The sequence below is a fragment of the Camellia sinensis genome, chromosome 5 (genome assembly GCF_055761805.1).
Source record: "Camellia sinensis isolate YWXY chromosome 5, ASM5576180v1, whole genome shotgun sequence".
Taxonomy (NCBI): domain Eukaryota; kingdom Viridiplantae; phylum Streptophyta; class Magnoliopsida; order Ericales; family Theaceae; genus Camellia; species Camellia sinensis.
Window position 1 is genome coordinate 23,925,047 of NC_138965.1, and position 23,150 is coordinate 23,948,196.

A 23,150-nucleotide genomic window follows, 5' to 3' on the forward strand; every position below is an offset into this window, starting at 1 on the left:
GAGGCCATCGGCCCTGTTTTCTTCCTACTGGCCAAAAGTGTTGGCCGGTCGGCAATGTTTTTGGTCGGCTGGCCATTGTTTTGATCAATCGGCCACTTTTTCTGGCCGAGACCTTTTCTTGAGGAGGTTTGAACCTTTTGAACCCTTGTTTTAGCTTCTTGAGGAAGTTTGAACCTTTTGAACCCTTGGTTTTAGCTTCTTGAGGAAGCTTGAACCTTTTGAATCTTTGTTTTAGCTTCTCCAAGAAGCTTGGACCTTTTTAACTTCTCCAAGAAGCTTGACCCTTTTGTTTTGGCTTCGTAGAGAAGCTTGAACCCTTTGCTTAGCTTCTTGAGGAAGCTTGACCCCTTTGCTCTAGCTTTCTTAAGAAGCTTGGCCCTTTTGCTATAAGCTTCTAAGAGAAGCTTGACCCCTTTGCTGAGAAGCTTGGACCTTTGTTCCTCTATAAAAGAAGAGATCCTCTTCCATTGCAAGGGTTGAAAAAAAAATGGTCTAAGGCACAAGAGTTGTATCTCTCTCTATCTCCATATTTTGAGCTCCAAAAGTGTTGGTTCTTGACCCCTTTGCACCACACCTCATAGCCACACACCTCCACCATTCATCTAAGGTCCTTGGAGGCCAATTTCAGAGGTTGAAAGTCTAATTTTTTGGTCTCAAAGCTGCTGGTTTTGCTGGAACTACAAGGGTAACACACTTTACCTATTTTGGTCTTTATTTTGCTTCATCTTTTATCCATACTTGCAAGAATTTTCGAGCTTTGTCATAAACTGAAAAAAGTCTTATTTTGAGCTCATTTTGAAGTTTGTTTCAGACCACTTTTGTGTTTGGGGTTGTCTACCCCCTCTTAGGCCATGTTTGGCCTCATTTTTGTGTTGGATTTCAGTGGTGGGGATGATGTTTTGAGGTCCTAAGAAGGAGAGGGCCATTCCCTCTCCTTATTGTCTTGTTTACTTGCATTTTTGACCTTACAAAGGAGCCTATATTTGCATGCATCCCAAGCTTGGTTCAGGCCCTTTTTGGTGAGTTTTAGGACCTGCATAAGCTCTCTCCAGAGCTGGTTTTGCCATATTAGATGTTCTTCTTGCGTGTGTAGAACAACTCATTTCATGGCCTTTCAAATGAGCACCTCATTCTTGCATGTATTAGACACATTTTAGTGGGTATTTGGTCATATTTTGGCATGCCACGAATCTGTTTTTGGCAGGTTTGGTGGTCTCTCATATGCTCCATATGCTTGTAGTGTAAACCATGCTTACTAGCTTACATTGCATGTTATTTTGGCGAACAATGCTACAAACCCCCAGTGATGTGGCGCGGCCTCATTGGCTGAAAAAAAAAAAACAATTTTTTTTCCGCCCAATCAGGGCCCTACACGCATGTCCCCCAGTACCCCGACTAGGGGTCGGAGGCATTTTCTTATTTTGGCCCTCTATTCTAGCATATTTTGGCCATGCCTTAAACTTATTTTGTGCATGTTTTGGACTGCCTTAGCTCTATTTTTATGTCCCATGGTCGAATGGTACTTGCCATGTATGCTTGTAGTGTAATAGCCATGCCTAGTCTTGAGTTTTGAAGCCTATTGCATGCTTATATTGAGGTGTTTGCATATTTTGGCATCACTGGGTATGATATTTCAGAGCTTATACTTGTGCCATACTCCCATGTTTTCCATGCTTTAAGTGCTATTGAGAGTTGTTCTTGTATGCCATGTTACAATGTGTTGTGCATGTTATGTTGTTAGCATTGTGTATGCCATGTCACTCCTTGCATTGTGTATGCTAGGTGGTTAGTTGCATTGAGCATGCCATAGTTCATATAGCATTGTGTGTGCCATATAGTCCATAGCATTGTGTATGCTAGGTTATATGTTTGCATATTTAGGTTGTATGCATATTGCATATTGCTTGCTAGCATACTCATTTTGCATTAGTTTGTTTACATGCTTAGGTTGCATAGCATTGAGCATGCATCCCTTGCCTCTTGATCAATCATGATAGAGGTTGGAGCCTTTTATGTGTTTTGTACATTTCATTCCATATTGAATTGCACACTTGACTCTTTAGTCATCATGCATGGAAATGCGTGATTGGTGGCGTGAGAGTCGAGTACCATACTCCCTTGAGTCTTAAACATGATAGGAAGGGTGGTTGTGCATACATTGCTTTGAAAATGCATTGCCATGCTCTGTTTTCCCTCTGCTGTTGTCAAATAGAATTCTGTAGGAAGAGATGGCCGGTCGGCCATCTTCAGTGCCAGCCGGCTATCCATTATTGGTCGAGAGCCTCACAACTGGTCGATGACCACTTTTCCATGGCCGGTGACCATTCCTCTTAGCCGGTGACCTCCCATAGTGTTCAGGGAGTGTTCCAGAACCGACCTTGGGACTCATGCAATTTTCAAAGTCATAAAGCAGTACAAACAGAGGCAACTGTGGCATAGCGATGGATTTCTTAGTGGAGCCGAGCATGCACACATTCATCCCTCTTCCTGAGGCTATTTTACTACTTTCAGTAGCTTAATTAATTTGTCAATTAGTTAGGTGGTTTTGTAATTAATTAATTAGCTTGTTAGTTGATTAATTTGTATTATTCATTCAGTCCCTCCGAGAGAGGGCAAATTCTGTAATAAGCGTGCGTGTGTGTGATGCATGTCTTCCAACCCCCACTTCTTTCTCCCTTTTATTTACTAGCTTATGATGGTTAGTTTAGGGCATGTTTCAATTAGCATACTTATGCTCACATGTTTGCATTCATTTATCTGTCTTGCATGCACCGGGCTCGGCACATCATGCTAACTGCATTGTATTTCAATTCTAAATTAAATACATGTTATCTGTTGCATCTTATATGCCATCTTAGAGTAGCCGAGCCTATCTTAAGTTGCATTTTTGCATGTGTTGCATTAGGCATCTCAGCATAGTTAGGATTCATGCATGATTTCTAATTAGTTTCTCTTTTGGCTTGGAGTACTCGGTAAGCTTTTATGCTTTAGCATCCTTGCATGTGTGTGAGTGACTACCATGATAGCATGCTTACCATGAGGCTATGCCCTTATGTGATATAACTACCTGAATGCCTGTGGGTGAAGGTTGGGTTGCTTGAGTTAGAATAATTCGTCGAAACCCGTATTTTAGCCTACTTACGAGTAGCAAACTTCAATCTATTTTTTAAAACAAACGGATATACGATGCTTTGTTCCAACTTAGGTAATCCAGTCTATACTTGTATGCTGTGCGCATCACATAGTAATTCTAGGCTAATAAACCGGAATAAGAGCATATAATATTTTCAAAAAATCGATATCATAGTTAGTAGAGGCCGATCTTTGATCGGGCGAGCGGGGGTGCTCATAGCTGACCTTCCCCAATCGTACCCAAGTTCCCGAGCTGAGGTAACTTTGGTGATGACGGACACGTGGCCTTAGGCAACGAGTTAGGGTTTCCTAAATTCTCCCAAAATAAATATTTAGGTGGCGACTCTGTATCTGGCAAAGGAGTCCATGTTTGGCACTTCTTTCTAAAAAATCTGTTTTCCAAAAACGATTTGTCGGATTTGGACTATTTGGTGATTTATCAATCTTGCATTGCACTTTGCAAGATCAGATTAGGAATCGTGACAATTTGAGTCCGAATTGTAGTGAGCCCCAATGAACAAAACGGGATCTTTCCTGGGATGTTCGGGGACATCTACAGGTGTTCTCCTCGATCTGGCGTCTTTTGTGCCGAGCTGTTTGTTCTGCTGATGCTTCCTCGATAGGGATCTGATCGTCCTCGAGGCGAGCGTATTGCTCAATCCTGACACGCAAATTTTTCAAAGTTGTTGCCGGTGCTTGGTAAGTGATTGTCTCAGCTTACTTTCCGAGCGCAGACCATGTTTGAAGGACATAACGGCCATCTATTCGCTGCACACATTTTCCTCCAGGTCATTGTACTCTTTCCAGTACCTCCTAGCATAATTGCGCAGCGTTTCCGACTCCTTTGGGATCTTAGTGTTTTAGATGAACCTGGCTAGGAACTCTTCGGAGAGCTGCTTCCAGCCATGGATCGATCCAGCAGGGAGACGATCGAACCATCGAAGTCCTGTTTCTCCCAAGCTAGATGGGAAGACTTTACACATCAGTGCCTCATCTCGGTTCCATAGGGACATCATCTGTCTATAATGGCTAATATGTGTCAGCAGGTCCGACTTCCCGTCGTATGAAGTAAACTTTGGTGGGGTGAATTTCTTTGGAGGTCTCATGGTCTCAATCTCTGGGGAGAATGGCGAAGAGACGTGCCTGTCCAACGCTCGGTGTTCTCTCTGGTGAACGGTACGGTCTAGGTGATCCCGATGTTGTTCGTTCTGCCTATTGCCAATCAACCAAGTACGAAGGTCTTGAGGAGGGTATTCAGTTTGTTGGCTAACTGTCTTCTGCTTCTTGGCCCTTCTCCGGCGTGACCCACGAGTGTGACTGCTTGCTGCCTCACTCTGTACCGGGATAGGCTGGCTTTGTTGCCCAGACTCATTCCTGGGGAACTTCTTCACTGGTGGTTCTCTGGATGAGCTCCTCCGTCGCAAACGAGAGGGCTCCACTTCCGTCTTCTTTTCCGTCAGATCGCCCAATACCCTCTTAAGTTGGGCTTTCAACTCCTGTATCTGCATCCCCATGGAGTCTATGATTCGATCTCTATAATCCTTTTCCAAAAGAAAGTGATGAGAAGAACCGCCAGCGAAGGGTAATCGATGCTCGACGGATTCAGGGGTTCGATTATTGTTTCTAGTTTGTTCCTCCGGGACTGTTGGGAGTGCCAAACCTTTGTCCTTCGTCTTCTCCGTCTGTGGAGTATGTGTCGAAGGTGGAATGTCCTCAATCCCCATCGCCGGAACTGAGTGCAGAGCTCAGAGATGAAGTGGTCCACGTTCACCGCACCAATTGTGCGTCTCGGATTCCGCACTAGATGAAAGTGGATTGGGGCCCTGCATTCGGTTAGACTATCCAGGGACTGAGGTTCCTGCCACAGGAAGCACCGTTAGAGCTGCCCGGCTGAGGTTGGCCGAATAACCCCTCCGATGTGGGAATTAACGATCGGAGAAGAAGTGTAAAGAGAGTTGTAGTTTTACTTGGAATTGTTCAGTTACCTTCCATGTAAAGCTCATGTTGTACATATAGTGTTCCTTGCTTGCTTCTCAAGGTGGGTTCATGGAGCTTGGATGTTGCCAGGTGTCCTTTTAGCATTAATCAGGGTGAGGGACCACCTGGTAGTTGTCATTGAACGCATATACTCATTGTAGTCATGCTGATAACAAACTACATTCCTTTGGTTCAACAACTTCCGTGATTCTAGGTGTAGGGGACCAGCTGAGGTGGCAACTTGCACATGCACACATTCACAACTTCCACGTTTCCCTGCGAGGTTTCCTCAGCTCAGTACCGATGCGCCTCAGCTCGGCATCATTATGTCTTGTCTCGGCCTTTTACAGGATCATTCGTGGAGATGGGCTGATCCTATTTGGATATCTTCGTACGAGCTTGGCCTATTTTCTGTTCGGCCCAAAGGTTCAGTTTTGCAGCTCGGTCCAACCCAGCACTACGGCTGGACTAGCCTTTCCACTACGGGTTGGGCCCAAGTGCTTAAGGACTTAGGTGGACTGTTGATCATGAAGTTGGGCTCAATTGGTTTGCCTATATACTCATCCAGCCCCTTTGGATTCGGACTTCAGTGGATTGGGCTGGCCCAAGGCTTAGACCCAACCCATTTCACATTTAGCCTGTTCACTAAGCTTGGCTTTGAGTTTTCAAATACAGATTTTGAGTTTTTTATTTTTTGTGTTTTGTTATCTTTATTGAACTTTTTTTTAATATATTTTAGTCGATTTATTTTTTTAACATAAATACATCTAAAAAGTAAAATATTTTCTTTAAAAAATTTAATAATACAAAAAATATGATGTCTTGAATTGTATTTTTTTGTATTTAGGGTTGGTTTGAGATGTTCTAAAAAAGTGCACTTTTTGACTTATTGGCTTATATGGGTTAGGTTTGGGTTGGGTTTGATGTGATGTGTTAGAGAGATGATGTGATTTAAATAAGATGATGTGACTTAAATAGGATAATGACTTTTTGACTTTTTGTATTATTTAGTAGATGCCAAACTTGGCCTTAGTGACTTTTTAAAAATATTTTTTTATAAATATTTTACTTTTTAAATATATTTAAATTAGGTGCATTAAAAAGTAAATAAATTTAACTAAAATATTAAAAAAAGTTCACTTAGAGCATCTCCAACGGTGAACCTTTTTTTTCATCAAATCTGATAAAAAAAGGGTGATTTTCTCAATTTGGTATTACTTCCTCCAACGGTTGCATCAAAATAATACTGGCTGGGGACAATCGGTGGGACGACCGGCCGGTCGACCGGTAAGGTGAAGAATTTTTTTTTTCTTAACCTGTTTGAACCTTTTGGACCCTGTTTGAACCTACTTATTTGAAAGGAGCTGGTCGACCGGTGGCCCCATCTCCAATGTTCCTGCACAGTAAAATGGTGAAACCTTACACGTATTTTTAGTTTGATGAAATTTTTGCTTTATTCTCAGTTTGATATCAGTTTGGTGAAATCATTGGAGAGGAAAAATGTGGCTTTTTTTTATCAAATTTAAATTGCTGAGTCTGATGCAACGTTGAAGATGGTCTTAGAACACAAATATGTGAAAAATTTAAAAATTATATTTAAAAAGTCAAAATCAAATAGAGTGACTGTCTTCAACACCAACACGATCTTCCTTTTCCAACTTTATTTTTTTTATTTCTTCTTGATTGCAACTTATTCAATGGGGGTTGGTTTCCTTTTATTCTACTTTCCATTTTTTTTTTTTTGTGTGTGAAATTATTTTTCCTTTCTAGAGGGACCAAGAGATTGGATCTCGCCCTAAGAAAAATGCTCGGCCCTATAAAATGAAAATTTTCTTCATCTGAAATGCTTTGAGTAAACTGTTTGAGAACACCATGTGCTTGAACTTTGAACCTGTACAAAAAGAGAATGTTGCATTTGAATTAATTATCCAATATTTTGAATCATATAAAATCGAATCAGCAAGAATCAATATTTTCACATAGTAATGAAAGTAAAGTTGCCTATTTACGACATCTCATAAACTTTACTATAAGCAAGACCATTATATGTTTCAGATATCGCATTTTGTTTAAATTATAAATATACAAGTAGACAAAACAAAATTATATCTTTAAAAATCAATTAATTGTCATATTGAAACCTCGACATGCGGAAGAAACAAATTGAATTTTTAATTGCTGAACTTTGAATTTCAATTTTCGAATTAAATTACCAGTATTATGTTTCAAATTCTAAAATATAAAGACATTAAATTATCAACTTTTTTGCTTTTTCTGAAATTCGAACCACGGACCTTCTACTTTGTACACATTTACTAACACACTCCCTCCACTATGCCACCACAAGATCACATGAATATATATGCAATATATATTATTTATATAGTATATTGACCCGTATTAATTTAAAACTATATATATAAATATAATTATTTTTATTCAATATTAATTTATGTAAAAAATAAATTAATTATTAAAAAAAAAGAGAGCCACTTTTGGCGACTAAAGTTTTTTTTAGTCGCCAAAAACCTTAGTTTTGGCTACTACCAATAATTTAGTTGCTAAAAAAATTAATTTCCATTTAAAAATAACCACTTTCGGCGACTAAACTGATTTTTAGTCGCCAAAACCGCCACTTTTGCTGACTAAACTCAATTTTAGTCGCCAATTGTCCACTTTTAGCTACTAAAAATTTTTTAGTAGGCAAAAACCTTTACATTTGGCTACAACATTTTTTTTGTCGGTAAAACACCTACAATCGGCGACCAAACCATTTTTTAGTCGCCAAAGCCTATACTTTTGGCTACTAATCTTTTTTAGTCGCCAAAAACCTTCACCTTTGGCTACTAAAATTGTTTTCGTCACTAAAACCCATGCAATCAGCGACTAATCTGATTTTTAGTCGCCAATAAGTACACATTTGGCTACTAAACTGTTTTAGTCGCTAAAAGTCTTCACTTTTGGCTAATAATTCAATTTTGGTCGCCAAAAGTCTTCACTTTTGGCTAATAATTCAATTTTGGTCACCAAAAGTCTTCACTTTTGGCTACTAATTCAATTTTAGTCGCCAATTGTCCTACTTTCAGCGACGAAATTTACATTTTTGGTCGCCAAAACTGCTTTTTGTTGTAGTGGTGATTTCATGGTGCATTATAAACACAGATTTTAATCAAATTTATAACACGTCAAAGTAAAGTTTGCTAATGGACACTATGAAATTTGACATGCTTTTAACAATTCAAATTTGTATAATGAGTACTTAATTCATATACATGTACTTCCAGAAAATAAAATATGTTTTACTGCATAAATAATATATAGCCTAAATGCCTCACAATAATAAATACAAAGAGAATAGTGGGAAATGTGATACAAAAGGTAGTTCACAAATAGGTAAATTAAAAAAGAAAAGAAAAAGACTCCTAGACCCAAAGGCAGAACAAAATGAATTCATTTTAACTAAAATTTTTAATCAAATAAAAAAACTATTTGTTTATATGATATATTAATTTAGGCAATTTTCACCCATATTTCCAATTTTTATAAACTCATCCAAATTTAGAATTTCTAAATTACCCGGATTCAAACTCTATCAAATGTGATTTTATTCTTTGAATTTGGTATTTTTTTTTTTTTGGTTTTGTTTAAACATTCTGCCAAATCAATCAAAATGTACAAACAATAAATTCTTCAGGTTAATATTCTAACCTGCTTCATGATTTCAATCCAAGTATATCCCTCTTGACTTTCTTTTATTATTATTATTATTTAAGATATGCAACGTGCCATTCTCTTAAACTCATATTCGAGTTCTTAATCCCATTGTGAATAGATGGTACAAGTAATGCATCTATAATCTCATTGGGGAAGAAATCCAAAACAAATGCATTAATGAACAATAAATTTGAATTTAAAAGAGAAGCAAAACTAACCGTTAAGAAACACACCGCCGACAACCACCTCCGATCACAATGAATGTTTGTACAAGTCATACTGAGCCCAAACCCAGTCGAGGGGGCACGGTCGGTTCGAGTCTAGCCGAAGCCAAGGCTTGCCACCGCCACTCCAGTGAAGTAGGCTAGTTGGACCAGGGTGCATATCTCTGCAACTACCATTTGCATTGTCTCCTCCAAGCCCATGTTGATTCCACCTGTGCTCCACTGGTGCCACGTGTCCGGCGAAAACCAGCAAAAATGGTGGAAGTGATCCAAGCTCATAGATCCTATGATCCCTCTGAATTTCCATCCACCTTTCAATCTTTTTTGTGTACCCATTTTGCCTCCATTTCACCAGATCAATTATCATCACCCCTGAATTTTAATTTTAATTTTAATTCTAATTTAGCTGATAAAGTTCCTTCAAAACATTAAGTAAAAGAAAGCGGTCACAAACTGAAATTGTAGACCTTACACTATAGACATGTGGATCCCACATTCCTGGAGCCGACACAACATTATAATTTCAATGTCACTTGTCAATTTTTATCATTTATATTGAATAATTTGATAAAAGTAATTTAAATTTCACTAATAGATCAGAAGCATATTTATATATATTAACATATAGTATAAAAGTACGCAAGCATTGAAAAAAAATAATCACACCAATAGTCTTCAATACTCAACAAAGTCACTCAATTACAGATTGTAATGAGGTCATACCTGTAGTCTAAAAACTCTAAACAAATTGCAGTGAGGTCAATCTTTATAAAAGTGATTTCAATTGATCTAAATATATATTTTTAATATTTTTTAAATTTTTTTTAAGATCAATTCAATCCCACCCTTACACAATAATATATGTGGAGCCGCCAGTGGTTATGTGTCTGCATCTGTGACCAGTTTCTACATGTGTAATTTAACTATATTTTTAAAGTGAAAAATTGAATAGACAATCACCAATGCACCTGTATTGAAGTAACATGGTTTCCGGCCATTGAATGTCTTTGAAAATCGGTTCTCCGACCAAAAATTGGTGGTGAAGTATTTAGTAAAGTTTGTGTGGCAGTATTCAGGCACTCCGATCGCTCTTGTATCAAGATTTGTCATCCATAGCTTTGATATATCATCAACCACCACCAAATCAGAATCCAAGTATATAACTTTTTGGACACTAGGCTCAAGAAGATGAGCCAAGTAGTTTCTCGCATAATTCAATGGTTGTTCTAGTGGTTGCCTCACTGAAGATGAAATTCTATGCCTCATAATCTTGGGGTCAAAAATGTAAATTTTGAATGTCAATGATGGAAAGATTGATTTTAGGAGAGATTGATAAAGATCCGTGTCAGTGTTAGAGTCAGAGTCAACGATGAAATGGAAAAAGATGTTTTTAGGACATAGAGAGTGGTGGAGAATGGAATGGACGGCTGCGATGGTGCCACGGAGATATGCAACATCAAGAGTCATAGCAATGTGTATCGAAGAAGTTTGATGAGACTCACATTGGATTGCATTATTCTTGAATGCTCTTGTTGATTTTTTGTATGAGAATTGGTGAATTGAATTGTGGGTGATCAAGAGAAGTGATGATGATCTTATTGCTTCCGCTGGTGGAAATGAATGTAGAGATGGGAAGAGAAAGATGATCGCCATTGATGCCACGAGGAAGCTTGAGAGTTTGAAGACTGAAGAAGGCATGGTGTGTTTTCCTTTTGGTTTTTTTGATCTTGATAGGTTTGGACAACCAATTTGAGATTTATATAACTAGCAAAATCTCCATTGTGATTGCAATGTTTGGCTTTGCATTGGGATGCATTGTTGATGGGGGGTATTACGGAGGGTGTGGATGGAGAGTCTAACCCCCAAACTAAAAGATAAACAAATATATATGCAGCTCAATTATTATAGACTATGGGTTTTGTGGGTTTATTTTTTTTTTTTTTTTAATCATACAAGTATGTGACATAACAAATTGCATTGCTCCCTTTTTTTCTTGGTGGAAATATTATGAAGAACTAACTATTTATGATATGTAGTTGCATATATAAAGACTTTTACTTTAAACCTCATTAAAAGTGTAGTTAGGGATTTTTTGTTATAATATATGACGTGGTTAGGCCTACAAAGGTCATAGCCCACTATGAATAATCCAAGCCCATTACTTAGAGCCCAACACATAACCCAACTGATGAGATCCTGAACAGCTAGAAGCCAATATGGCACAAAGAACCAATGATATTCAGACAAGTGGCAGGTAAACGACAAGCCACATCAGCAACAAAGATCTGCAAAGTTATTGCCACTGTACATCGCCATTAATGCAACCCATCACAGCATTTATTACGACAACACCTCTCCGCCAGAACAGCACCCCCTCACCCTGAACAAGGTAAGTTACAGCATAGACTTTCGGCCAAGGTGACAGGTCAGAAGGGATGGCGAAATGATTACCAAAGGATATAAGCAGACGTTGAAGACAAGAAGAAAGTTAAGTTTTCTATCTCCCATTCCTATCTCTACATTTTACTCCTCTCTTTCTAACTTGCTCGTCGGAGGGTTCGTTGGGTGACTCCCCGTTCCCCGTTGAACTCCTGTGCAGGTTCTCAGGTGGGCTTGGCCATTCAGATATTGGTTGGAGAAGCGTGGACCAGTCCGACCCATTTCCTCTAGAACCCGTTGTATCGTAACTGTATCATCAGTGTTAAGTTTTCTATCTCCCATTCCTATCTCTACATTCTACTCCTCTCTCTCTAACTTGCTCGTTGGAGGGTTCGCTGGGGGACTCCCCGTTCCCCGTTGAACCCCTGTGCAGGTTCTCAGGTGGGCTTGGCCATTCAGATATCGGTTGGAGAAACGTAGACCAGTCCGACCCATTCCCTCTAGAACCCGTTGTATCGTAACTATATCATCAATATATATATAATCATTTAATTTGAAAATTTTGTATCTCTTTCTACCAAAATTTTCCGATCTTAGTTTACTACATTTGGTCTAGATTCATGTAAGAATTACAAACTCCAGTATTTTTAAATAATGTAAAATAATATTTACACAAAGATTCAAAGGTTAAGGAAAGTGAATTCTAAGATAACAAACTCAGATGTGTTGGATTTAGCTCTCACTTATGTCTTTTGAGCTTAATCAATATCTCTTATTTACAGGTAATTACAAATATCTTGAATTTATTTTTGTAGGAATAGACCTAAAAATACTTTGCTTTCAAGAGGTTTCTAGTCATAAAATTAAAATAAATTAAAATTGATGGTAGGCCTCCAAATGATGCCATTTTGCACATGACAAACCAACTCCAACCAAATAAGCAGCCATAGAAGTCAAAGAAGAGTTTATGCTTTAAAAACTAAATAAATTGTAGTGTGAGTCTTCAAGCATGTGGCAAATGTTATTAGGACACCTACATATTAATGGGACATGTTATAATCTTTTTAGTGCAAGTTTGCCACATAGAAAAATATTACTACACCTCATTTAAATAAATTTTTCACTGATTTAAGATTTCTACAATATTATTTGTGATTGGTTTTTTGAGGTATTGTCCTAACTAAATGTAACATTTTTTATTGTCAAAAGTAGGGTATGCCATCTCATAGATTTCATAAAGTTTTCTTAGTAGGCTTTAAGCAATGAGCTAAATAGTTTAATGATTAATCCATCTTTGGTGAAAAGAATGAAAAGCAAAAACAAAAACAAAACTTTTCCCGTGCTTTTTTGGAGTATGAGAGTGGCGACAAATGTAAGAAAACTTTCTTGTATTTTACATATCAACAAGATAAATTGACTTTCAATATCTTGTTAAAAAAAAATTATCATAAAAATAGCCAATTGTTAAAAAAAAATGATAATAAATTATTTTTTACTTCACTTTCTAACAAGTTGACTTCCCATCATTTTTTTTTTCCCATTATAATCAAATGGACTCTAATGCATGGTTTTTTCGTAGATAATTTTATGTTAAACAATGCTTATTCAACTACAGGAATTTGATTTAGTTGACAGACGTATCAGATATGATATTAGAGCTTGTTTGGATAGTGACTATTTTAGTTGACTTTTTAATTTTTTATAAAAGAAATGTGTAAAAAAGTAGAGAGAGTAATTTAATTGGGTATTTCTCATCTTATTGCTTGGAGTTCAATTTTTCATACCTCATTTCCCTTCCTATCAATTACAGAACAAAAAATCAAAAAATAAAAAACTACATGCTTAAGGTTGTGTTTAGTTAAAAGATTTGATGGGAGAAATGGAAAGGGAAAAAGAAATAGAAAGAAAAAGGGAAAGAATTGATAAGATTCGAATTGAAAAGCTATGTTTGGTTGAGTTAGTAAATAGAGAAAGAAAAAAAAGAATCTAACATTACTGAACCCAAACAACAAAAAGTGAAATTTGATTTTCCTCTCACTGTCTTTTTTTTTTCTATGCTCTCTATGATAACTAAACAAAAAGTAGAATTATATTTTATTTTTTATTTTTATTTTTATTTTTCTTATCAAATCCTTCGATCAAATATAGTCGGAGTATTAATGCACTCCTTCCCCACGTAGAACAGGCTGTTGCTTACATGCCATTGTGGGCGCATGGGGTTAGCAAGTCTACAATAAAGATCACATTGCCTTTTAAAAAAATAATAAATAAATAAAAATCATCAATCAAGTTAAGAGTTTACTCTGCCAAACAAACTTCAAGAATAATATGCTTTTAATGATCAAAAAGTAAAAGATTACAGGTCAATTTCTCATCAACAGCAGGAGAGAGAGAGAGAGAGAGAGAAAGAGCATTCACTACCATAACACAAGTCAATAAGAATGATACGAAATATATTCTTTACCCATCACAATTGATATCAAAGTTACAATATTGGAAATTATATGCCAGCTTTTGAAAATGATTTTTTTCAGGTGATGTACCATTTAGCTAGCTAGGTGCAATGATGAAGATGAAAGTGCTATTTTTTAAAACTATGTTTGATTTGCGTGTAGAATTGGGTTAGATTACTTGACACGAAATTATTTCAATGAGAGCATTTTAATCTAAAGGTTCCACTCTGTAGGAGAGGGTTCAAGAAAAAAAGTTGGAAAATTCGAAAATCTTCGAAGATCCTTGAAGAACAATTTCGAATTCTCTAGAATATGATGAGAGACTTAGATTCTTCAATAATCTCAACTTAGGAACACAACAACAAAGGAGATGATGGAGATAAGAGATTGGGTGAAGAAGAAGGCAAAATGGCTAGAGAATAGAATAATGGCAAGGCTCTCCCATGGATCTCCCACTTTCACTCTCAAGGTTGATAATGGAGAAGGGAAATTAGTTCTTTCCCAAGAGTTCAAAAATCTCCAAAATCCATCCCTTGTAAAGTTATGGGTGGGTGCTATTTATAGGCACCTCATGATGTAGGATGGAGCCCATGTGCAAGGCACATGGGGGATATTCTCTCTAACCACCTTGTCCGAGGAGGTGACTTCTCCGAGGAGGTGACTTCTCCGAGGATGAGAAAACCCCGAAGAGGAGATCAATCCCTCGGCGAACCCTTCTTCTTAGCCACACCTAACCAATGATCCCCAATCATCCCAAAGGGTTAGGGGTAGTCCCAGAGGACGTCCTGCCGCAAAATATTGCCGAGTCTCATGGACCCCCCGAGGTCGTGCCACCTCGACCCGGGTATAGGCTAGTTTAACCGAAGAGTGAATTTATCTCCACTCACCGTCCTCGGGATCGGGTCCTTTATTCGAACTCCATTACGCCCATGGTTCTGGTGCGTAGATCCCGGAAAGCTCCGAGCCCGCAAGTGTTCTAGGACTCATTAACGGAGCGACTTCTAGATTGCGTTTGAATCCGTTCGAAGCCAAGTATTTCGGACCTCTAGGTTCGTGGATCCGAACCCTTTCGAGTCCGAGTGCCTCGGATCTCTAGGCTTGCTTAATACCCTTTCGAGTCCGGGCCCGAGTAAGTCTCTAGGTTCGTGGATCCGAACCCTTTCGAGGCTTAGAGCCATTTAGCCCGTTTGATGGTGATAAATTCGGGCCCATCAATCTTGGACTATTGGGCCTAATTAATTTAATGGGCTCAAATTAGCCCCTCTTACATTTGCCCCTTGCGTGTATGAGAAATTTTAAATTTCTCAGACATGCATACTGTCATTTCTTCGACCCTGTTTCGCATCACGTTCCCCCCAAAAAAAACATTTTGTCACGACAGAGTCTATGGATAAAGTTGATGACGCACTTCAATTTACAGAAAAAATTGACAAGCAAAAATTTTATTTTTTTGTACTCTTTTTTTTTTTTTTTTTTTTTGAGAAAATATAGATGTATATATTTTTTAACCAAAGAATAAAGAAGCATTTTTTTTTTCGTTGTTTGGCACACAGCAGATCAATTACCTATATATACATTATTAGAATATACTAATGGAATATTCAAAGATAATGCTCCCTTTTTTTTTTTTTTTTAATTAAAGAAAGGCTCGAAAACCCTATTCTATACACTTTATCTTTTTCTTGCGCAGCCGCCACAGGCACAGACCCAATTCGTCTTCTTCAACAGGCACAAACCCAGCTCCTTTCTTCCTCTCCAAGAAGACTTCATTCTGGACTGCTAAAGGCCACCGACGTGCTCGTCTTCTTCAACAAACTACACTGCTTCCATTCACACAGACCTCCATCACAGCTTCCATCAACGCCGCCGAAGACCCAGCTACTGTCACGGCAGGCCAGCACCAGCACCAGCTTGCAGCAACGCCAAGAAGGCTTCATTCCAGCACAGACCCAGCTCCTTTCTTCCTCAAGATGGTTCTGCTGCTGCAATACCGTGACTGCTGCTGTTTGTTCACTGCCCACTGTTACAATCATCGAAGACCACACAAGCCACCACCGCCGGCCTTCGTGAGAGTCACTGTTGGCGCTGACCATGACGCACTCTCAACGCGTCGCTGGTCGGTCCAGCCGCCTGAAATTCCTTTGACTGATTTGGCTCTCGAAATATCAGTGCTCACGCTGCTGTCAACCTGTCTTGGCTGTCCCCGACGTTGGCTCTACCAATCTCGTTCTTTATTTCTTCAGGCTATGGCTAAGTTTTGTCTCATACATCCAATCTATGAGAAAACTCAAATCCCTCTCACTCTTGATTTCTCTGATTTCAAACATACTCTTCTTCTTATGATTTTTGATCCGTGAGCAAACATTTTTGTGAAATCCATTTTTGAACTTCTTATTTGTATAAACTCTGATTTATAAATTTTTGAATAATGTAACCCATAAATTTCTGCTGTTACACATCTTGATGAAGAGATCTTGATTTTTTTTTTGTGTGAATATTGGAATAATCAATGTTGAATCCTTGCTAATTTTATTGAAGAAATCTAGCTTTGTTGTCTTGAATCTGTGCCGATAATTTTGACAATAATTATGACATACATACAGGTCTGATGTTGAACCCTTCGAGCGCCACCGTCGGCTTCTGCGCGAACCCACCACGGCGCTGCTCTGTGCATGACCACCTCAACTCATGCGGCTTGTCTGTCTCGTGCCCAACCGCAACTGACCAGTGATGACCACGCCGCCCACTCAACGTGGCGTCGGTCTGTCGATATGCCTTCTCGCCCACTGAAATCCATCACTGTTAGCCGTGATCTGCCAACGCCGACCATACCACCGATTCAACGTGGTGTCGGTCTGCCTAGTTGTTCCAGTGCTTTGCCTTCGTCTTCGGTTGTTCAACGCGAACCACACGTCGCCCACTCAACGCGATGTGTGGTTTTGCCTAACGCCATCCAGCTCGTTAGTCTCACAGCTGTTCAACGCGAACCACACGTCGCCCACTCAACGCGATGTGTGGTTTTGCCTAACACCATCCAGCTCGTTAGTCTCACAGCCCGGCGCTATTTTTTCGGAGTTTGAATCTCGGTTTTTGCATACTCACTGGATTCGGCCGTGATTAATCAATGTGGACCACATCGCTGACTCAACGCGGCGTCAGTTTGCCTATCTCCTTTCTCGCCCACTGTTTCATCCGCCATTCTCGACCTACGCCGCTTTTGGTCATGATTCTCTTCATTGCTTCTATAAGTATGTGAGTAAGTATTTTTGAAACTTCTGAACTTGAGATAATCCCCACTCTTATTGAATCTTGATTTGCATGAGAAATGTAATCCTGAAATTCATATTTTGGAGCTTGACCTTGTGTTGATAAATCTAACATGGATAGGGTATTAATGTGGCAAATGAAGGATTGGTGTTGTTACTGAAAATTTTGTTAGACTTGCTCGTCTTGAAATTTGTAGAATAAATAAATGTTGTTGCAAAAGAAATCCGAGAAAATAAGTCCGTCATACTGTATATAAATCTTGTTGTCGAATGATTGATCGTTGTGGCTCCAAGAATCTTAAGCAGACCATTATTATTTGTTGATGTTGCCCCATTCTGATAATGCTTGAATCATATTCTGAACTCAATATTGCTCATCTCATTTGTCAGTTTTATTATTTCAGGAAAATAAATTTTTGTGTGAAATCCACGACCTCGAGGCCTTCAGAATCTTCACTAATGAGAGCAAGGGCTGTTCCTCGGAAGTCCGAACAAAAGCAAGACTGTCCCTCGGGCGTCCGAAGGTAGCACACACCCTACTTTGGCAAGAAAGATTCCTCTAGAAGATAACCGAGTCTACCAAGCTTGCACCAACAGAAGTAAAGATTGTCTCCCAGAAGTCCGAGCAGAAGCAAGGCTGTCCCTCTGACGTTCGAGCAGAAACAAGGTTCTCCCTCAGAAGTCCGAGCAGAAACAAGGCTGTCCTTCAGAAGTTTGAGCAGAAATAAGGCTGTCCCTCGGAAGTCCGAGTGGATGTGCACTTCTACTTCGGCAGCTAATGGAAGCAAAGGCTATCCCTCGGGAGTTCGAGTAAGAGTCCACTCTACTTTGAAAAGAAAGATCCTCGGAGCTCGTATTGATGAAATCAAGGGCTGTTCTTCGGACCCGCACAAATGAGAGCAAGAGTTGTCCCTCGGAAGGCTCTCCCTCAGAAGTCCGAGTAGGAGTATACTCTATTTCAACAAGAAAGATCCTTGAAGCTTGAACTGACAGAAGTAAGGGCTATTCTTCAGAAGTTGAAGTGGGAACACACACTCTGCTTCAATAAGAAAGTCCCTCGAAGCTTGCATTGATGGAAGTGAGGGCTATTCTTCAGAAGTCCGAGTGGGAGCACACACTCTACTTCAGCAAGAAAGACCCTCAAAGCTTGCATTGATGGAAGCCATGGCTGCTCTTCGGAGGTCCGAGTGGAAGTACACTTCTATTGTGTCAAGAAAACTCCCTTCAAGTTGGTAACTGAGTCTACTATTCCTCTTTCTTCTTTGAGGGGCAACAAAAAATTGAAAACTGTTTCAAGCAACATAACACAATGAAGATATACAATGTAGAGAAAATAACTTCTAATGGAGATACATAATATGGAGGAAATAAATTTCTTCATAACATAAGAAAGATAGAACTTCTTGGACAATGTAGTAAATGCAAACTGTAAATGTCATAGATAGACTTCTTCCACGGAATGTTGAAATTTGCCCCTAGAGTTGCAAGATCATTTGGAAAGCTTTCACCAGCTGCTCGGGTTGTGGCCATCATGCACCATCATAGCCATGCCTTTGGATCTTTCTGTACAGACTGATGTCCACATCCCCGCAAGACTTTTCATAGATCTGTTGTAGTCGGAAACTCGCTTCTTGTTGGCCAACACACCGGGCTAGGAATCCGGTACCCCCTCGGAAGTAAAGTTCACCTTGAATAATTGTGAATTGGGTAAGCTTGGCCATAGTCAGTTTTCCAACTTTGCTTCTGAGTTGTTCGAGGACTTCTCCTCTCCAGTCCTCTGGAAGGTCTTTGTCTTCGGGTATTATTGAAGGTTCTGTTCTCTTCTTGATAACAATTGTTGCCTCTTCCTCTGGAATGTCAACTCTTGCCCCTAATGTAGCGGGGGCGTCTGAAAACTTGTTGTCGGAACGAGGCACATGCTCTATTTCGACCTTCTGAAATTTGTCAAGAAGCCTTTGGACTGTTGTTCGATATGTGGCCAAGGCAGGCTCCTTTAAGACGAACTTTCCTGAAACTTGCTTCACTATCAGTTTTGAGTCCCCCTGGATCTGAATCTTCTTGATACTGTGCTTCTCAACTGCTATCAAGCCTAAAATAAGAGCCTCATACTCGACTTCGTTATTCGAATAATGGAAATCCAGTTTATAAGACAAATATAACTTTTCCCCACTTTTGCTTGTAAGGACTATCCCGGTTCCTCCTTTTCCTCCGGCTGCTGCTCCGTCAAAGCTCAATGTCCAAAAGCTTTCCTCGGAAGCCATAGCTGCATGCACCTCTCCTCTTAATTCTTCATTCACTGATTCGTAGTCACCACTTGGAATTTGAGCAAGAAGGTCAGCTAAGGCTTGGCTTTTAATCGCCTTGGGGGCTACACATGTGATCTCAAATTCACCCAGTGCTAACAACCATCTTGCCACCTTCCCGGTTATAGCAGGCCTGCTGATGAGGTATCGGATTGGATTACTCCTAGTAACAATCTGAATTGGATGTGCTAAGAAGTAATGTCTGAGCTTTTGGGCGGTAAATACCAAAGCTAAGCAATGTCTCTCTATCGGAGTATATCGGACTTCTGCTCCTCGAATCTTCTGGCTGATGTAATACACCGGGCGTTCTGCTCCATCTACATCTTGGACCAATAATGCCCCTATGGACTTTGGAGTTGAAGTTAAGTACAACATTAGAGGGACCCCGGGCTACGAGGCTATCATGGTCTGAGGCGAGGTCAAGGCCGCCTTGATTCTCTTGAAGGCCTTTTGGTGTTTCTGGTTCCACTTGAACTTGGCATCTCCTTTTAACAATGAGCCAAAAGGGGCAGAGATCTCTGCAAGTGCTGGGATAAACCTCTGAATATAAGACACCTTCCCGAGGAACTTCTTTAACTCCTTCTAAGAATGCGGGGGAGGCATTGCTCTGATAGATTTGACCTTGTCTTCATCTGCCTCGATACCATGCCTATGTACAAGAAACCCGAGGAACTTCCTGGCCGTCACCCCGAAAGCACATTTGAGAGGATTCATTCTCATTTTGAACTTCTGGCACTTCTTGAATACCTTCTCAAGGTCTCGGAGATGGTCTTCTTCTTTCTTGGATTTCCCCACTAGATCATCAACATAATCTTCCACCTCATGATGGATCATGTCATGAAAGATTGCAGTCATAGCCCTTTGGTAAGTTGCACCGGCATTCTTGAGTCCGAAAGGCATGACTGTATAGAAGAAGTTTCCGAGAGGTGTTCTAAAAGCAGTCTTTTCTGCGTCCTCTTCAGCCATCTTAATCTGATTGTATCCACTGAATCCATCCATGAATGAGAACATCTGGTGTCCCGAGGTAGTATCTACGAGGGTGTCGATGTGAGGAAGAGGGAATTCATCCTTCGGGCAAGATTTGTTCAAATCTCGAAAGTCTACACATACTCTGATTTGGCCATTCTTCTTCTTTACTGGCACGATGTTTGCTAACCACGTGGGGTACTGTATTGGCCGGATGAAACCAGCCTGTTGAAGTTTTTCAATCTCCTCCTTAATCTTCTCTTCGAGATCTGGATGATATTTTCGAGCAGCTTGCTTAATTGGCTTGGAGTTTGGGAACACATCAAGATAGTGGGAGACTAGGTCAGGATCTAGTCCGGGCATTTCCTTATATGACCAAGCAAACACATCTGAGTATCGGCTTATCAACTTTAACAACTGTTCCCGCTTCTCTGGGCTAAGGCTCGAACTTACGAATACCGGCCTCGGTGCATCTTGTCCATCACTCAAATCTATTTCAATAAGTTGTTCGGGCTGAGGCTTCGGCCCATCTTGCATGCATTCTGGAGCCACTTCAGGCTTTATTACTATATCATTGTCAGGAGGCTCTTCTTTTGACTCGGAGTCGGTGACTGAAGAAACCGACTCCCCGCACCTTCATAAATAGTACACCATCTTGCCTCCTTCTCGAACTTTCATCACCTTCCGAGGAATAGGCGGACTTTCTGGTCTAGACATCGCCCGCTTACTTGATTCTGCCATCGGCTCTTTGTCATCTTTGATATCCTCCCAACGAGGAATTTTGACCCCTCGAGGCTTAGAGGTGGTGGGAACTTCTTCGACAGCCAGTTCGGTGAAGTAGATGGCATCAGAATAATGAGCTTCATGGATCTCGAAAGGCCTTTCTGTAGCCTGAATTGTCACCGTCTTCTTTCCCCATTTAGCCTTAACACACTGATGATAACTTGATGGCACAGCCCCGTATCTATGCATCCAAGTCCTCCCTAGAATGATGTGATAATTTGCCTCAGAATCGATAATATGGAACTTGGTGGCCGAGCGAATTTCTCCAACGGCTAAATCAACTGTTACGCATCCGATAGTAACTCTCCTTTCTCCACCGAAGCCAGTGATGACTATCGGCTGCTTCACAATGCGTTCTTCAGAGATTCCGGCTTTTTCTAGAGTAGCGCGAGTCATAATGTTGATAGAGGCTCCACTATCTAGAAAGGCCCTTTTGAACTCAACCCCGTTAATAAAAACAGTCACATAAAGCGGGCGATTGTGAGAAAAAGGATACTTTCGATCAGCCTCGGAGAAAGTAATGGCACTAGATTGCTCTTTTGCCTTCCTCGGGATAGACCCCTCAGTCGACATGCATTCCTCATGGTGTGCCTCGGCTATATTAATGATAGACTTGGTGATTTCCGTTCTTGCCTCCCTGGAAAGTCCAAGCTGGTCAAAGAACTGCTTGAACTTTACACAGTCTTGCAGGGTTTTGACATAGTGATCCGGATCTTTTTCCACTCTTGGAGGCTCGTAGTTAACCATCTCCTCGGTCTCCTCAAAATAAGATGCCACATAAACATGGTGTCCTCCTCTTTCATAGTATTCTTCTCCTCCTTCTGGATCAAAGGGATCTTCGCCATGAGTCATAAATGTTCTGCCCTCTGGATCGAGAGCACTTCCATAGTAAACTTGCTCACCCTCTGGCTCGAGGATGTCGTCCAGATAACAATCATCGTCACCGAGATTGGCGATAGCCTCGATCATCGGGCCTTCATAAGCTATCATAGCAACATTCTTGCCCTTGTCTCGGTGTTGAGGATATGGTTGTTCTCGGATGTCTTGAGTCCCTTGCTTTTTGAACCTCAATTCGTCTGCCTCGACTTTATCTCTGAAGATTTTCCTGAGAGTCCAACACTTTTCTGTCGGATGTTTCAATGTACGATGGTAGACACAGAATTCAGGGCTCTCACGGTCCTTTTTTGATGGCATTTCTTCAACATAAGGCAATTTTAACTCTCCGTCAGCCACCCATTCCTTAACTAGAGCTTTCACTTCCTCGATTTCACATGGATAAGAAACATTCCCCTTTTCACCATTATATTGCTTTCTCTTCTGGCCTCTATGACCTCCTCCTTGTGAATTTCGGGTATCTGGGGCAGAGGCAACAGCAACAATAGGTCCACGAGACGATTTGAAACTAGTCTTGTAACTGGCCTTAAATCTGGACTCCTGAGCCTGAGGAATGCTAATGTTCCGAGCTGCTTCTATTAATGCCGAGAAGGTGGGTAGCTTGTGATTAACTAGAAACATTTTGTACCTGCTCAATGCCCCTTCTAGACAGATTTGAACCAGATAACTCTCCTCAACTGCTTCATGACAATCTACGGCCTTGTCCTGAAACCTTTTGACGTAGTCAAGGATGTCTTCACTTTCTTGTTGCTTCTCTTTACACAATGTAAGTGTGGTCACCTTCTCCGTTACTTGAAAGAACTTGGAGTGGAATTTGTTAACCATTTCCTCCCAACTTCGGACAGAGTTTGGGGCCAAATTAACATACCAACTATATGCTCGGTTGGTGAGGGACTTAGAGAATTCTCTCAGTCGGAGGACATGGTTTGAACCATGAATACCCAGAGTCTCGATGAATCGCACAACATGTTCTCGGGCATTTCCTTGTTTGCCGTCGAACTTGATGAACTTCGGCACTGTATACCCCTCAGGGTATGGATAGCTTAGCATCTCAATAGG

The 23,150-nt window shown here is 40.2% G+C and overlaps 1 protein-coding gene and 1 long non-coding RNA gene across 2 annotated transcripts; one reads left to right on the top strand and one right to left on the bottom strand.

Moving 5' to 3' along the window:
* Positions 1 to 6,684: 6,684 nt before the first annotated feature.
* Positions 6,685 to 10,915, bottom strand: LOC114287221 (putative galacturonosyltransferase-like 6). Its single transcript, XM_028230504.2, has 3 exons — positions 10,016 to 10,915; positions 9,042 to 9,419; positions 6,685 to 7,000 (listed from the first exon to the last, which is right to left on the bottom strand). Exons 1-2 carry the CDS (start codon positions 10,743 to 10,745, stop codon positions 9,076 to 9,078), a joined length of 1,074 nt encoding a protein of 357 aa, XP_028086305.2. The 5' UTR covers positions 10,746 to 10,915; the 3' UTR covers positions 6,685 to 7,000; positions 9,042 to 9,075.
* A 4,563-nt stretch (positions 10,916 to 15,478) lies between these two features.
* On the top strand, positions 15,479 to 17,656 carry LOC145790491 (uncharacterized). Its single transcript, XR_014329241.1, has 2 exons — positions 15,479 to 17,135; positions 17,550 to 17,656. It is a non-coding gene; the product is annotated as an uncharacterized LOC145790491 (long non-coding RNA).
* The last annotated feature ends 5,494 nt before the right edge of the window (positions 17,657 to 23,150 follow it).